Below are 16,324 nucleotides of genomic sequence, written 5' to 3' on the forward strand. Positions count from 1 at the left end.
GATGTCCCGATCAATCATATAAGACAGACATTGATAAGTTCTTGATTGGCCATGTCATCAAAGGTTACAAGGAGAAGGCCGAGGAATGGGGCTGAGGAGGAGGAAAAAAGATCAGCCGGACTGAATGGCAGAACTGACTCAATGGGCCAAATGGCCTAATTCTGCTTCTGTGTCTTATAGTCTTGTATCTTCCATTTTTTTCTATCCATGTGCTAATCTAAGTGTCACCTAAATGTCCCTATTGTATCTGCCTCTACCACCACCCTTGGCAAGGCGTTCCATGTACTTATCAGTCTCTGTAAAATAATACCTAGCTCCAACATTGCTCCCCATACACTTTAAAATTACGCCCCCTTCGATTAGCCATTCCACCTTGGCTAAAACTGACACTCAATCTTATGTCATTGTCATCAATGCGTGTGTGACCTTGAACTACAATTCACTTACAACTATTTTTTTATAGGACTGGCAATCTGCTCCTGTCGATCTGAAGTGATGCCGTTCATTTCAGCTGGGTTGTAACTGAAGCACGCAGAGGAGGTGAAGATCACAGTGATGGTATCTCTCCCAAAGCCCTTTCAATGGAACAGAGCCAGTGCCTACATGTATACCAGGCACCCACAATCTCTTTTGATATTTATGCTGGTTGTAGAGCCCAACAAATGTACAATCACATTACAGGCCTGCTGTGAAGATTTCCTGCTCTTTTCTAAGAGGATTTAGTGATGAACAGCACTTGAATTCCTGAAACGTTATCTGTTACTGAGTGGATGTTCATAGTTCTCAAGGTTCGACATGTTGTGCATTCAATATGCTCTTCTCCACACCACCATTGTAACCTGTGGTTACTTGAGCTACTGTGCCTTGTTATCAGCTTGAACCTGTCTGGCCATTCTCCTCTGACCTCTCTCATTAACAAGGTATTTTCACCCACAGAACTGCCGCTCACTGGATGTTCTCTGTATTTCACGACATTCTCTGCAAACTCTGAGATTGTTGTGCATGAAAATCCCAGGAGATCAGCAGTTTCTGAGATACCCAAACCACCGCGTCTGGCACCAACAATCATTCCACTGTCAAAGTCACTCAGAGCACATTTCTTCCCCATTCTGATGTTTGGTCTGAACAACTGAACCTCTTAACCATGTCTGCATGAGTTGCTGTCACACAATTGGCAAATTAGATATTTACATTAATGAGCAGGTGTACAGGTGTATCTAATAAAGTGGCCACTGAGTGTAGAAAAAGGCTTGTGGAATAAAGAGTGGTGTGTTAAATATCAGGTCAGTAATTGGCTACCATTCCTGTGTTAGATAGAACTTTTATTAAGAAATCACCCACGTAGAATTGTCCAAGTTGTATTATTATACTAACAAAGCAGCCCGTGAGCACACACTTCTACATACACATGAAACAGGGTAAACAGTGGGTGTATGAACCGTCTACATTCTGTGCCTCAGTGTACGCTGTAATCTCTTCTCATTCTCTGCTCCACTTTGAAATGTAAATGACGTCCATTTCTGACAGAGCTGTACTATTGTCAGAGTGATCATAAATAGACCATGCTATTCAAGTGTAAAGTGGGCCTCTCCAGCGCGCACACTGATCAAAGGGGAGAGAACACTGAAAACAGCACCTCCAGCCCCCTGCTTCGTAACTCACAAACACTACTTCAGCTGAACGAGAAACGGCAGCTAACCACTTCGCCTTCAGTTTTACACACAACACTGTGTGAATTTGGTGAAGAACTGTCGGTCATTTTGATTTAGCTACATTTGGACTTGAGAGGACAGTAGTACAAACAAGATCTCTCCCGTAGACTGAATTCTTTCCTGTGTTTGTATAATTAACGTAGGACTGTTCCTTAGGAGGAAAGGACTATGTTCATGCAGTGACTGCATGATGTCCTTTGAAATACAGACAATGTCATTTCCCTTACACTTCTGGGAACCTCTCCTACTCCCCATACTAAGGCAGTCCCTGGACCCAGCAGCCAGTCAGAGACCCAGCTGTGCATCGGCCCTGGGTTACGGGTGAGGTTGGGAAACACTGTTGGATGCTTCCTGTCATTGACACCACGGGATGTACTGAGCTCTGTGAGGGAGTGTGCTGGAGAGTGACATGGCCAACTTGTACAAGGCATTGGCCTTGACCCAACACAGAGAAGTGTCAGTGATTCCAGGGGTAATTCTGTCAATATTTGCTGTATGTGTATTGAGGGGTGCACCATGGTCCAGAGGAACATTATTTTGTTTGGTTGTATATATGTATTGTGGGTGACCGTGGTCTGGAGGAACGTTGTTTCGTTGGGTTGTATATATGTATTGTGCGTGACCGTGGTCCAGAGGAATGTTGTTTCGTTGGGTTGTATATATGTATTGTGGGTGACCATGGTCCAGAGAAACGTTGTTTCGTTGGGTTGTATATATGTATTGTGGGTGACCGTGGTCCAGAGGGACGTTGTTTCGTTGGGTTGTATATATGTATTGTGGGTGACCGTGGTCCAGAGGGACGTTGTTTCGTTGGGTTGTATATATGTATTGCGGGTGACCGTGGACCGGAGGAACGTTGTTTCGTTAGGTTGTATATATGTATTGTGGGTGACCGTGGTCCAGAGGAACGTTGTTTCGTTAGGTTGTATATATGTATTGTGGGTGACCGTGGTCCAGAGGAACGCTGTTTCGTTGGGTTGTATATATATATTGTGGGTGACCGTGGTCCAGAGGAACGCTGTTTCGTTGGGTTGTATATATGTATTGTGGTTGATCGTGGTCCGGAGAAACGTTGTTTCGTTAGGTTGTATATATGTATTGTGGGTGACTGGGGTCCAGAGGAACATTGTTTCATTAGGTTGTATATAGGTATTGTGGGTGACCGTGGTCCAGAGGAACGTTGTTTCATTAGGTTGTATATATGTATTGTGGGAGACCGTGGTCCAGAGGAACGTTGTTTCGTTGGGTTGTATATATGTATTGTGGGTGACCGTGGTCTAGAGGAACGTTGTTTCGTTGGGTTGTATATATGTATTGTGGGTGACCGTGGTCCAGAGGAACGTTGTTTTGTTGGGTTGTATATATGTATTGTGGGTGACCGTGGTCCGGAGGAACGTTGTTTCGTTGGGTTGTATATATGTATTGTGGGTGACCGGGGTCTGGAGGAACGTTGTTTCATTGGGTTGTATATATGTATTGTGGGTGACCGTGGTCCAGAGGAACGTTGTTTTGTTGGGTTGTATATATGTATTGTGGGTGACCGTGGTCCAGAGGAACGTTGTTTTGTTGGGTTGTATATATGTATTGTGGGTGACCGTGGTCCAGAGGAACGTTGTTTTGTTGGGTTGTATATATGTATTGTGGGTGACCGTGGTCCAGAGGAACGTTGTTTTGTTGGGTTGTATATATGTATTGTGGGTGACCGTGGTCCAGAGGAACGTTGTTTCGTTGGGTTGTATATATGTATTGTGGGTGACCGTGGTCCAGAGGAACGTTGTTTTGTTGGGTTGTATATATGTATTGTGGGTGACCGTGGTCCGGAGGAACGTGGTTTTGTTGGGTTGTATATATGTATTGTGGGTGACCGTGGTCCAGAGGAACGTTGTTTCGTTGGGTTGTATATATGTATTGTGGGTGACCGTGGTCCAGAGGAACGTTGTTTTGTTGGGTTGTATATATGTATTGTGGGTGACCGTGGTCTGGAGGGACGTTGTTTCGTTGGGTTGTATATATGTATTGTGGGTGACCGTGGTCCAGAGGAACGTTGTTTTGTTGGGTTGTATATATGTATTGTGGGTGACCGTGGTCCAGAGGGACGTTGTTTTGTTGGGTTGTATATATGTACAGTCAGGTGACAATAAACTTGAACATGAATAATATACAGTGTCCTCACTACTCTCCACAGGGACAGACTGTAATAAACACCATGTCCTGCCATACTTCAGCTGAACCTGGTCAAACTGAACGATGTGGAGTTTTGATTATAATAGTATTTATTTTTACTGTAAATTACTGAATTGCTGCTGCTTCCCAAATGTTTCCCTGAAGAAACGGATGCTGTTGTCTGTACATGCTTACTGGCACTGCCGATATCAAGGGGTGGTACCGAGGGAGGGTCACTGTGGGAGGGGTGGTACTGAGGGAGGGTCACTGTGGGAGGGGTGGTACTGAGGGAGGGTCACACTGAGAGAGGGTCACTGTGGGAGGGGTGGTACTGAGGGAGGGTCACTGTGGGAGGGGTGGTACTGAGGGAGGGTCACACTGAGGGAGGGGTGGTACTGAGGGAGGGTCACTGTGGGATGGGTGGTACTGAGGGAGGGTCACTGTGGGATGGGCGGTACCGAGGGAGGGTCACTGGGAGGGGCGGGTACTGAGGGAGGGTCACTGTGGGATGGGTGGTACTGAGGGAGGGTCACTGTGGGATGGGAGGTACTGAGGGAGGGTCACACTGTGGGAGGGGCGGGTACCGAGGGAGGGTCACTGGGATGGGCGGTACCGAGGGAGGGTCACACTGTGGGAGGGGCAGTACTGAGGGAGGGTCACTGGGATGGGTGGTACTGAGGGAGGGTCACACTGTGGGAGGGGCTGTACTGAGGAAGGTTCACTGTGGGATGGGTGGGTCACTGGGATGGGCGGGTACTGAGGGAGGGTCACACTGTGGGAGGGGTGGTACTGAGGGAGGGTCACTGTGGGATGGGAGGTACTGAGGGAGGGTCACACTGTGGGAGAGGCGGGTACCGAGGGAGGGTCACTGGGATGGGTGGTACCGAGGGAGGGTCACTGTGGGATGGGAGGTACTGAGGGAGGGTCACACTGAGGGAGGGGCAGTACCGACGGAGGGTCACTGGGATGGGTGGTACTGAGGGAGGGTCACTGTGGGATGGGCGGTACTGAGGGAGGGGTGGCACCGAGGGAGGGGCGGTACTGAGGGAGGATCACTGTGGGATGGGCGGTACTGAGGGAGGGTCACTGGGATGGGCGGGTACTGAGGGAGGGTCACTGAGGGAGGGGTGGTACTGACGGAGGGTCACTGGGATGGGCGGGTACTGAGGGAGGGTCACTGGGATGGGCGGGTACTGAGGGAGGGTCACTGAGGGAGGGGTGGTACTGAGGGAGGGTCACTGGGATGGGCGGTACTGAGGGAGGGTCACTGGGATGGGCGGTACCGAGGGAGGGTCACTGAGGGAGGGGTGGTACTGAGGGAGGGTCACTGGGATGGGCGGTACTGAGGGAGCGTCACTGAGGGAGGGGTGGTACTGACGGAGGGTCACTGGGATGGGCGGGTACTGAGGGAGGGTCACTGGGATGGGCGGGTACCGAGGGAGGGACACTGTGGGATGGGCGGGTACTGTGGGAGGGTCACTTGGAGGGGCGGTACTGAGGGAGGGTCACTGTGGGAGGGGTGGTACCAAGGGAGGGTCACTGTGGGATGGGAGGTACTGAGGGAGGGTCACTGTGGGATGGGCGGGTACTGTGGGAGGGTCACTTGGAGGGGCGGGTACTGAGGGAGGGTCACTGTGGGAGGGGTGGTACCAAGGGAGGGTCACTGTGGGATGGGAGGTACTGAGGGAGGGTCACTGTGGGAGGGGTGGTACCGAGGGAGGGTCACTGTGGGATGGGAGGTACTGAGGGAGGGTCACTGTGGGAGGGGTGGTACCGAGGGAGGGTCACTGGGATGGGCGGGTACCGAAGGAGGGTCACACTGTGGGATGGGCGGGTACTGAGGGAGGGTCACACCGTGGGAGGGTTGGTACCAAGGGAGGGTCACTGTGGGAGGGATGGTACTGAGGGAGGGTCACTTTGGGAGGTGCGGTACTGAGGGAGGGTCACTATGGGATGGGTGGTACTGAGGGAGGGTCACTGTGGGAGGGATGGTACTGAGGGAGGGTCACTGTGGGATGGGTGGTACCGAGGGAGGGTCACTGTGGGATGGACGGTACTGAGGGACAGTCACTGTGGGAGGGGCACTGTGGGAGGGTTGGTACTGAGGGAGGGTCACTGTGGGAGGGGTGGTACTGAGGGAGGGTCACTGTGGGAGGGACTGTACTGAGGGAGGGTCACTCTGGGAGGGACTGTACTGAGGGAGGGTCACTGGGAGGGGTGGTACCGAGGGAGGGTCACAGTGGGAGGGGCTGGTACCGAGGGAGGGTCACTGTGGGAGGGACTGTACTGAGGGAGGGTCACTGGGATGGGCGGTACTGAGGGAGGGTCACTGTGGGAGGGGTGGTACTGAGGGAGGGTTACTGTGGGAGGGACTGTACTGAGGGAGGATGGCACTGAAGGGCGGTCTCCCCTTATTGCTTTTTAGTTGTCATATTGGTTTTAAAATGCTTCCAATTCCTCTAGTTTCCTGCTGGTATTTTTTTCAATATTGCTTTTATGCTGGCTTGCACAAGATTGGTGTCCTTGGCAGATGTAAAAATAGATGGGCAGGAATGAGGCTGGCAGGTTCTGCCAGGATTGAATAAAATGCAGAGGGAGTGAGAATGACTGATGTCTCCAGTTTAATGCGGAGACCAAACAACAGTGGTGCACGAGGTTCGCTTGGTACCTGCTCACCGTGGCCTTCTGCTGGCTGTAGATCATCACAGCCACAGATCTCAGAATCAGAACCAGATTTAATATCATTGGCATGTCTTGGAATATGCCACTGCTGTTCTAGCTCTTCCATGTTGTGGGGGTGGGTGAGCAGGGTCACTCTTGTATCTGTCCAAGCTGCCCTTCATGGGTTCAGGCATGGGCAGTCAAAGGCTTTGCCCGAGCCAGCAGCCTGCCCCTCTTCTGGGGTTACATTGGAGAAGGAGCAGATAGTCCCTATGTGTACAGTGGGGGGATTTCCAGGATCGGTTAAGTCTACAGGGCCTCAAGTGTGCTGTGATCAGAGATTGGCTGTGTTATCATTGTAAATAGTGTGTAAAGATCAGCTTTATTTGTGACATGTATCATCTGAAGTCCTGTAATATTGCATTCACCTGATCGTGTAATCACTGAATAATCCTCCTTTGGAAATGGAAGAGGAGGTGGGTGTCAGGGTCAGGTGTTAGGACGAGGTGTGCTCTGTCCACAACTGAGTCAGGCTCTCTGTGTGGTCCCAGGAATCAGCCTCCAGTTCCAAATGTCAACACAATCGTTCCCTCCACAGGTTGAAGGTGCTGGCCTCACACAATGTCTAAACATCAGACCATAAGACATAGGAGCAGAATTAGGCCATTTGGCCCATCGAGTCTGCTCTGCCATTTCATCATGGCTGATCCAATTTTCCTCTCAGCCCCAATCTCCTGCTTTCTCCCCATATCCCTTCATGCCCTGACCAATCAAGAATCTATCCATACCTGCCTTAAATATACGTAAAGAGCTGGCTCCACAGCTGCCGTTAGCAAAGAATTTCACAGATTCACCACCCTCTGGCTAAAGAAATTGAATGTGAGGAAAATGGAAAGGTAGGGATATTGTGTAGGTAGAAGGAACTACGTAGTTTAGTTGACCATTTATTTAGGCCGAAGGGCCTATTCCTATACTGCATGTTCATTATTGGGTCTGTCACTGCCAAGGCTGTCCTGGAGCACGTGGGCAGGGGTGAAGAGGGAAATACCTCCTTGTACCACTGAATGTGTTGCCATGGTGGTGTTGGAGGGGCATGTTCTTGAGTTTAGACCCAGTGAATTGAGCACCATGTGACCCATTAACCTGTCGTTAGAATGTGGGAGCACCTGGATGAAACACACGCGGTCATGGGAGAAACTCATTACGTAAACACGAGATTCTGCAGATGCTGAAATTCTAGAGGAAAACACAAAATGCTGGAGGAACTCAGCAGATCAGGCAGCATCTATGGAAGTGAATAAACAGTCGATGTTTCAGGCCAAGACACCTCATCAGCCCCCTTTGCAAACAGCAGGTAGGAATTGAAACAAGATCACTGGTGTTGTGATAACCGCTGGACTACCTTGCTGCCCCCAAATTTAGGATAAGTTACCAGCCTCACTCACTGACGGAAACATTTCATATTTTTCCAGTTAATTCAATTGTTCCAAATGCCCTGACAAAGATGAATTTGAGGTTAAGGGTGGCTTAATTCCAGTCTTATTGGGAATGGAGGAAGTGAACCAGCTTCTCAGAGACAACCTCTGATTATCGGGAGCAGAATTAGGCAATCTGGCCCATTGAGTGATGGCTGATTTATCATCCATCTCAAACCCATTTTCCTGCCTTCTTCCCATCACCTCTGATGCCCTTACTATCCACCTCTGCTTTAAATAAACCCAATGGCTTGGCCTCCACGCTATCTGTAGCAATGAATTCCACAAATTCACTACTCTCTGACTAAAGAAATTCATCCTGTTCTCTGTTCTAAGTGGATGCCTTTCTATTCCAAGGCAGTGCCCTCTAGTCCTAGACTTCCCCACTGTAGGAAACATTCTATCTACATCTACTCTGTCTAGGCCTTTCAATATTCAATAGGTTTCAATGGGATCTTCTAAACTCCAGCAAATACAGGTCCACAGCTATCAGACACTTCTCATGTATTAACCCTTTCATTCCTGGAACCATTCTTGTAAACCTCCTCTGGATCCTCTCCAATGCCAGCACATCTTTTCACAATACTCCAAGTGCAGTCTGACCAATGCCTTATAAAGGCTCAGCATCATATCTTTGCTCTTATATTCTAGTCCTCTCAAAATGAATGCTAACATTACATTTGCCTTCCTTATCACCAACTCAGCCTACAAGTTAACCTTGCGGGAATCCTGCACAAGGATTCCCAAGTCCTTTTGCACCTCTGATTTTTGATTTTTTTTCCTGTTTAGAAAACAGTCCACATCTTTATTCCCTCTACCAAAGTGCATGACCATACACTTCTCTACACTGTATTCCATCTGCCACTTCTTTGCCCATTCTCCTAATCTGTCCAAGTCCTTAAGCAGAGTCCCTGCTTCCTCAAAACTACCTGCCCTTCCACCTATTTTTGTATCACCTGCAAACTTGGCCACAAAGCCATCAATTCCTTCATCCAGATCACTGACATATAATGTGAGAAGTGGTCCCACTGCCCTTGCAGAATACTACTAGTTACTGACAACCAACCAGAAAAGGTTCCCTTTATTCCCACTGTTTGCCTCCTGCCAGTCAGTCAGTCTTCTGTCAATGCTAGTATCTTTCCTGTAATATCATAGACTCTTATCTTGTTTAGCAGCCTCATGTGCAGCACCTTATCAAATACCTTCTGAAAATCCAAATAAACAACATCCACTGACTCTCCTTTGTCTATCCTGCCTGTTATTTCCTCAAAGAATTCCAACAGAGTTGCCTGGCAATATTTCCCTTAAGGAAGGGAACTGGAGATGCAGCTCGATGACCTTCATCTGGTCATGGAGAGTGAGGAGGTGATAGAGAGGAGCTATAGGCAGGTAGTCACTCTGGGGCCTCAGGAGACTGATCCGTGGGTAACAGTCAGCAGAGGGAAGGGCAAGAAGCAGATGCTAGAGAGTACCCCAGTGGCTGTCCCCCTTAGCAATATGTACTCCTGTTTGAGTACTGTTGGGGGGAGACGGCCTACCTGGGGGAAGTGCAGTGGCCAGGCCTCTGGCACAGACTCTGACCCTGTGGCTCAGAAGTGTGGGGAAAGGAAAAGGATGGCAGCAGTGACAGGGGACTCTATAGTTAGGGGGTCAGACAGGTGATTCTGTGGACACAGATGGTAGTTTGCCTCCCAGGTGCCAAGGTCTGGGATGTTTCCGATCGCGTCCATGATATCTTGAAGTGGGAAGGAGAACAGCCAGAGGTCGTGGTACATATTGGTACCAACGACATAGGTAGGAAGAGGGAGGAGGTCCTGAAAACATATTACAGGGAGTTAGGAAGGAAGTTGAGAAGCAGGACCTCAAAGGTAATAATCTCGGGATTACTGCCTGTGGCATGTGACAGTGAGAATAGGAATAGGATGAGATGGAGGATAAATGCATGGCTGAGGGATTGGAGCAGGGGTCAGGGATTCAGATTTCTAGATCATTGGAACCCCTTTCAAGGCAGGTGTGACCTATACTAAAAGGACGGGTTGCACTTGAATCCCAAGGGGACCAATATCCTGGCAGGGAGGTTTGCTAAGGCTACTGGGGAGAGTTTAAAATAGAATTCCTGGGGGGTGGGAACCGAACTGAAGTGATGGGGGAAAGGGAGGTTGGCTCACAAATAGAGAAAGTTTGTAGACAGTGTGAAAGGGAGGATAGGCAGGTGATAGAGAAGGGATGCACTCAGACCCGATGGTTTGAGATGTGTCTATTTTAATGCAAGGAGTGTTGTGAACAAAGCGGATGAGCTTAGAGTGTGGATCAGTACTTGGAGATATGATGTGGTGGCCATTACAGAGACTTGGATGGCTCAGGGACAGGAATTGTCACTTCAAGTGCCGGGTTTTAGATGTTTCAGAAAGGACAGGGAGGGAGGCAAAAGAGGTGGGGCGTGGCACTGTTGATCAGAGATAGTATCACGGCTGCAGAAAAGGAGGAAGTCATGGAGGGGTTGTCTATGGTGCCTCTGTGAGTGGAAGTTAGGAACAGGAAGGGGTCAATAACTCTACTGGGTGTTTTTTGTAGACCACCAAGCAGTAACAGGGACATTGAGGACCAGATAGGAGACAGATTCTGGAAAAAAGTAATAATAGACTATAGGTGCAGAAGTAACAGGGTTGTTGTGGTGGGAGATAATACTTTCCCAAATATTGATTGGCATCTCCCTGAAGTGAGGGGTTTAGATGGGGTGGAGTTTGTTAGGTGTGTTCAGGAAAGTTTCTTGACACAATATGTAGATAAGCCTACAAGAGGGGAGGCTGTACTTGATCTGGTATTGGGAAATGAACCTGGTCAGGTGTCAAGTCTCTCAGTGGGAGAGCATTTTGAAGATAGTGACCACAATTCTATCTCCTTTACCATAGCATTGGAGAGGGATAGGAACAGACAAGTTAGGGAAACGTTTAATTGGAGTAAGGGGAAATATAAGGCTATCAGGCAGGAACTTGGAAGCATAAATTGGAAACAGATGTTCTCAGGGAAGAAATGTGGCAAATATTCAGGAGATATTTGCATGGGGTTCTGCGTATATACGTTCCAATGAGACAGGGAAAGGATGGTAGGCTACAGGAACCGTGGTGACAGAGGCTGTTGTAAATCTAGTCAAGAAAAGAGCTTACGAAAGCTTCAAAAAACTAGGTAATGATAGAGATCTAGAAGATTATAAGGCTAGCAGGAAGGAGCTTAAGAATGAAATTAGGAGAGTCAGAAGGAGCCATGAGAAGGCCTTGGTGGACAGGATTAAGGAAAACCCCAAGGCATTCTACAAGTATGTGAAGAGCAAGAGGATAAGACATGAGAGAATAGGACCAATCAAGTGTGACAGTGGAAAAGTGTGTGTGGAACTGGAGGAGATGGCAGAGGTACTTAATGAAAACTTTGCTTCGGTATTCACTACGGAAAAGGATCTTGGTGATTGTAGGGATGACTTGCAGTGGACTGAAAAGCTTGAGCATGTAGTTATTAAGAAAGAGGGTGTGCTGGAGCTCTTGGAAAGCATCAAGTTGGATAAGTCACCGGGACCGGACAGGATGTACCCCAGGCTACTGTGGGAAACAAGGGAGGAGATTTCTGTGCCTCTGGCAATGATCTTTGTGTCATCAATGAGGACGGGAGAGGTTCCGGAGGATTGGAGGATTGCAGATGTTGTTCCCTTATTCAATAAAGGGAGTAGGAATAGCCCAGGAAATTATCGACCAATGAGTCTTACTTAAGTGGTTGGTAAGTTGATGGAGAAAATCCTGAGAAGCAGGATTTATGAACATTTGGAGAGGCATAATATGATTAGGAATAGTCAGCATGGCTTTGTCAAAGCCTTATGAGCCTGATTGAATTTTTTGAGGATGTGACTAAACACATTGATGAAGGTAGAGCCGTAGATGTAGTGTATATGGATTTCAGCAAGGCATTTGATAAGGAACCCCATGCAAGGCTATTGAGAAAGTAAGGAGGCATGGGATCCAAGGGGAAATTGCTTTGTGGATTCAGAACTGGCTTGCCCACAGAAGGCAAACAGTGGTTGTAGACAGGTCATAATCTGCATGGAGGCCGGTGACCAGTGTGGCGCCTCAGTGATCTGTTCTGGGACCCCTACTGTGTGATTTTTATAAATGACCTGGATGAGGAAGTGGAGGGATGGGTTAGTAAGTTTGCTGATGACACTAAGGTTGGAGATGCTGTGGATAGTGTGCAGGGCTGTCAGAGGTTACAGCAGGACATTGATGGGATGCAAAACTGGGCTGAGAAGTGGCAGATGGAGTTCAACTCAGATAAGTGTGAGGTGGTTCATTTTGGTAGGTCAAATATGATGGAGAACATAGCATTAATGGTAAGACTCTTGGCAGTGTGGAAGATCAGAGGGATCTTGCAGAGTAGTGTGTGTGTGGAATGGGCTGCTGGCAACGGTGGTGGAGGCGGATACGATAGGGTCTCTTCAGAGACTCCTGGACAGGTATATGGAGCTCAGAAAAATAGAGGGCTGTGGGTAACCCTAGGTAATTTCTAATGTAAGGACATGTTCGGCACAGCTTTGTGGGCTGAAGTGCCTGTATTGTGCTGTAGGTTTTCTATGTTGTATGAAACCATGCTGACTTTGGCCAATTTTATGAGGTGCCTCCACGTAGCCCGAAACCTCACCCTTAATAATGTCTTCCCAATCACTGAAGTCAGGCTACCAGGCCTATAATTTCTTTTCTTATTCTGTGTCCCTCCTTTATTGAAGGGTGGAGTGACATTTGCAATTTTCCAGCCATCTGGAACTATATGAGAATCTACTGATTCTTGAAAGGTGCCACCACAATCTTTTCAGCTACCACATTCAAAACCCAATCTTCTAACTTCCCACTAATTTTTGCTCTATTATATGCCCTCTTTTGCTTTTGTGCTGTCTTTGATTTCCTTTATCAGCCACATTTTCTCATTCTCCTGTTTTTATCCTGTGTATTCCAAATTGCCCCCGGAAACTCCAGCATTACTGTTCTGACATCACCCCTGCTAGAGTCCCTTCCATCAACTTTGGCCAGCTCCTCTCTCATGCCACTGTAATTCCCTTTATTCAAATACTGATGCGTCCAATTTAATCTTTTCCCTCTCAAACTGCAGGGTGAATTCCATCATATTATGATCACTACCTCAAGGGTTATTTACTCTAAGCTCCCTAATCAAATCCAATTCATTGCACAAGACCCAATTTGGAATTGTCTTTCCCCTCATGAGCTCAACCACAAGCTGCTCTAGAAAGCCAACTCATAGGCGTTCTACAAATTCTCTCCTTCGGGATCCAAAATCAGCACCAACCTGATTTTCCCAACCCTCCTGCATATTGAATCCCCCATGACTATCGTAACATCCCCCTTATTACATGCCTTTTCTATTTCCCTATTGAAATTTATATCCTACATCCTGGCTACTGCTCAGGAGCATGTATATACTCCATCAGGGTCTTTTTACCCTTGCAGTTTCTTAATTCTACCCACAAGGATTCTACATCTTTTGATCCCATGTCACCTTTTAGTAAGGATTTGATTTCATTTTTTTTTATTAACAGAGCCATCCACCACCTCTGCCTACCTGCCTGTCCTTTCAATGTAATGTACTTCTTGGATATTAAGCTCCCAACTGTGATCTTCTTTCAGCCACGTCTCAGTGATGTCCACAATGTCATACGTGCCAATCTGTAACTGCTACATTACAAGTTCATCTACTTTATTTCGTATAACTGCCTGCATTCAAATATAGCACCTTCAGTCCTGTATTCATTACCCATTGTGATTTTGCCCCCTCTTACACTGCAACTAATCCCACTGACTGCAATTTTGCCCTATCATCTGTCAATCCTTCCTGACAGTCTCACTACACAATGCATCTACTTGTATACAAACTGCCCCATCCTCAGCCCCATCAATCCGGTTCCCATCAAAATTAGTTTAAATCCTCACCAGCAACTCTAGCAAACCTGTCCACAAGGTTTACAACAGGAAACTCAAATTCCAAATCATCTTCAGTAATTTTGAGAGTTTTTACAGGTTATTACAGGTGAAAAGAGAGTGACTAACCCTAACCCTGTCACTGTGGTAACAAAACAAGCCGATGATCCCTGCCCAAACTTCTTTTTTGTTCAGGGAACTCTCATCTATGAGCTGTCTCTCTGCAGGAGACCAGAGTTGTTCATTGACACAAGATGCTTTAGATACGCTGATGCAGATTCATTTATTTATCACATAAATGTCTAAACATACTCAGAAGACCAGGCAGCATCCGTGCAGAGGGAAAAACGATCAGGGACCATCAGAGGTGAAGTTATCAGAAAATGCAAAGGAAGGGCAAGAGCAGAGAGTGGGAGGGTGAATGTGGACAACAAACAAATCAAGCTGGCCAACCTAGACCTAGGAAAGGTAAGGCTGGGGGAGGGAGTAGGAGACTGAAGTCCTATCTGGGACTCAATCAGATGTGAGGCACGGGAATGTGAACAACTGGGAGAAGTTCCATTCTGGCCATCTCATTATAGCAAGGGTGTGGAAGCTTTAGCAAGGGTGCAGAGGGAATTTACCAGGATGCTGCATGGATTGGAGAGTATGTCTTAAGAAGAAAGGTTGACCAAGCTGGGGCTTTTCTCTTTGGAGTTAAGGAGGATGAGAACTGACCTGATAGAGGTGTACAGATGATAAGAAGCATAGATTGAGCGAATAGTCAGAGACCTTTTCCTGGGCAGAAATGGCAAATACCAGAGGGTATAATGATTGGAGGAAAGTAGAAGAGGGATGTAAGAAGTGAACTTTTTACACAGAGATTGGTGGGATGCACTGCCAGGAATGGTGGTTGAGGCACATATACTAGGGACTTCTAAAAGACTCTTAGATGGTCACATGGATGATAGGAAAATGGAGGGTTATGTGAAAAGGAAAGGTTAGATTGGTCTTGGAGTAGGTTCAAAGGTCGGCATAACATCATGGGCTGAAGGGCCTGTACTGTGTTCTATGTTTTAACTGCACCCCAGCTGGGTCAGTGAAGCCCTTCATACAGTGCTACATCCAGGAGTTCACCAGCCACACTTAGAGAGAAACATGGAGACAGTGAGGAATGCACTGGTGTGAACCTCATGGCATGAGCGGGCAGATCGATGGGCTGAATAAGCTCCCCACACCCCCAATCCTCAGTGCCCATGGGCTTCTTCATCTCCTGCTGTGGCGAAAGTCGGTGGTGATGGGTGGGTGGCTCATAAACCTCAGGCCAAACCTTGGCCGTGCGTTCCTCTCGGTCATCCGTCCTGTCAGTGATCGGATCCTTGCCAACTGTAATGCACAGACCTGTATGTAACAACACACACGTGAGTACACGGTGCAGACACATGGACCCGAATCGTGCCCCCGCACACACAGCTGTCCAAATATACACACACATCCACAATGAACACACCTGTCCTCACACAATCACACAGATACACTTGTCCATGCACACCCACAGACACACCAGTTCACACATAATCACATGGATACACCTGTCCACACAAACACTCACAGACACACCTGTCCACACAAACACTCACAGACACACCTGTCCACACACACCTGTGAACCCCCACCCACTCATACACTCACGCCCTCTCGTACACACCAGTACAAACACACCTGTTCACACATCCTCACCGACACATCTGTCTACACTCACCCTCACAGACACAATTGTTCACACACACACATACTTGTCCTCACACCCTTACAGACACACCAGTCCACCCACACCCACACAGTCACACCAGTCCACACAAACCCACACACACACAGCTGTTCACACACACTCACACAGATACACCTGTCCATACACACCCACAGACAACACACACCCAGACACACCTGTCCACACACGCACACAGATACATCTGTGAACCCACGCTCACTCGTACACACTTGTACACACACGCCCCCTCAAACACACCTGTCTACACACACCCACTCAAACACATCTGTCCATGTTGGATACACCTGTACACACACACTCACATGGATACAGTTGTCCACACACCCAGACATATATACCTGCCAATAAAAACCTGTACACACACACACCCACAGACACACCAGTCGACACAGTCACACAGAAACATCTGTCTACACATCCTCACCAACACACCTGTCTGCACTCACCCTCACAGACACACATGTACACACACTCATCTGTCCACAATGTACACACACACCCACATGGATACACCTGTCCACACACACATCTGTCCACAACGGACACACCAGTCCACACACACTCACACAG

At 47.9% G+C, this 16,324-nt stretch overlaps 2 protein-coding genes across 4 annotated transcripts in view; one reads left to right on the top strand and one right to left on the bottom strand.

Annotated features, from left to right (window-relative positions):
- The window catches only part of lrrc56 (leucine rich repeat containing 56), a 351,577-nt gene extending 350,298 nt beyond the window's left edge, over positions 1 to 1,279 (top strand). For both annotated transcript variants that reach the window (XM_073049966.1, XM_073049967.1), the window contains one exon: positions 464 to 1,279. The gene's annotated coding sequence lies outside the window, so the exon portion shown is untranslated. The remainder of the gene's footprint in view (positions 1 to 463) is intronic.
- A 12,968-nt stretch (positions 1,280 to 14,247) lies between these two features.
- LOC140729769 (uncharacterized) overlaps positions 14,248 to 16,324 on the bottom strand; it is a 70,997-nt gene continuing 68,920 nt past the window's right edge. For both annotated transcript variants that reach the window (XM_073049965.1, XM_073049964.1), the window contains one exon: positions 14,248 to 15,363. In XM_073049965.1, coding sequence (XP_072906066.1) covers positions 15,229 to 15,363 — 135 coding nt within the window. In that variant the 3' untranslated portion in view covers positions 14,248 to 15,228. The remainder of the gene's footprint in view (positions 15,364 to 16,324) is intronic.

This window comes from Hemitrygon akajei, chromosome 6, assembly GCF_048418815.1.
Source record: "Hemitrygon akajei chromosome 6, sHemAka1.3, whole genome shotgun sequence".
Taxonomy (NCBI): Eukaryota; Metazoa; Chordata; class Chondrichthyes; order Myliobatiformes; family Dasyatidae; genus Hemitrygon; species Hemitrygon akajei.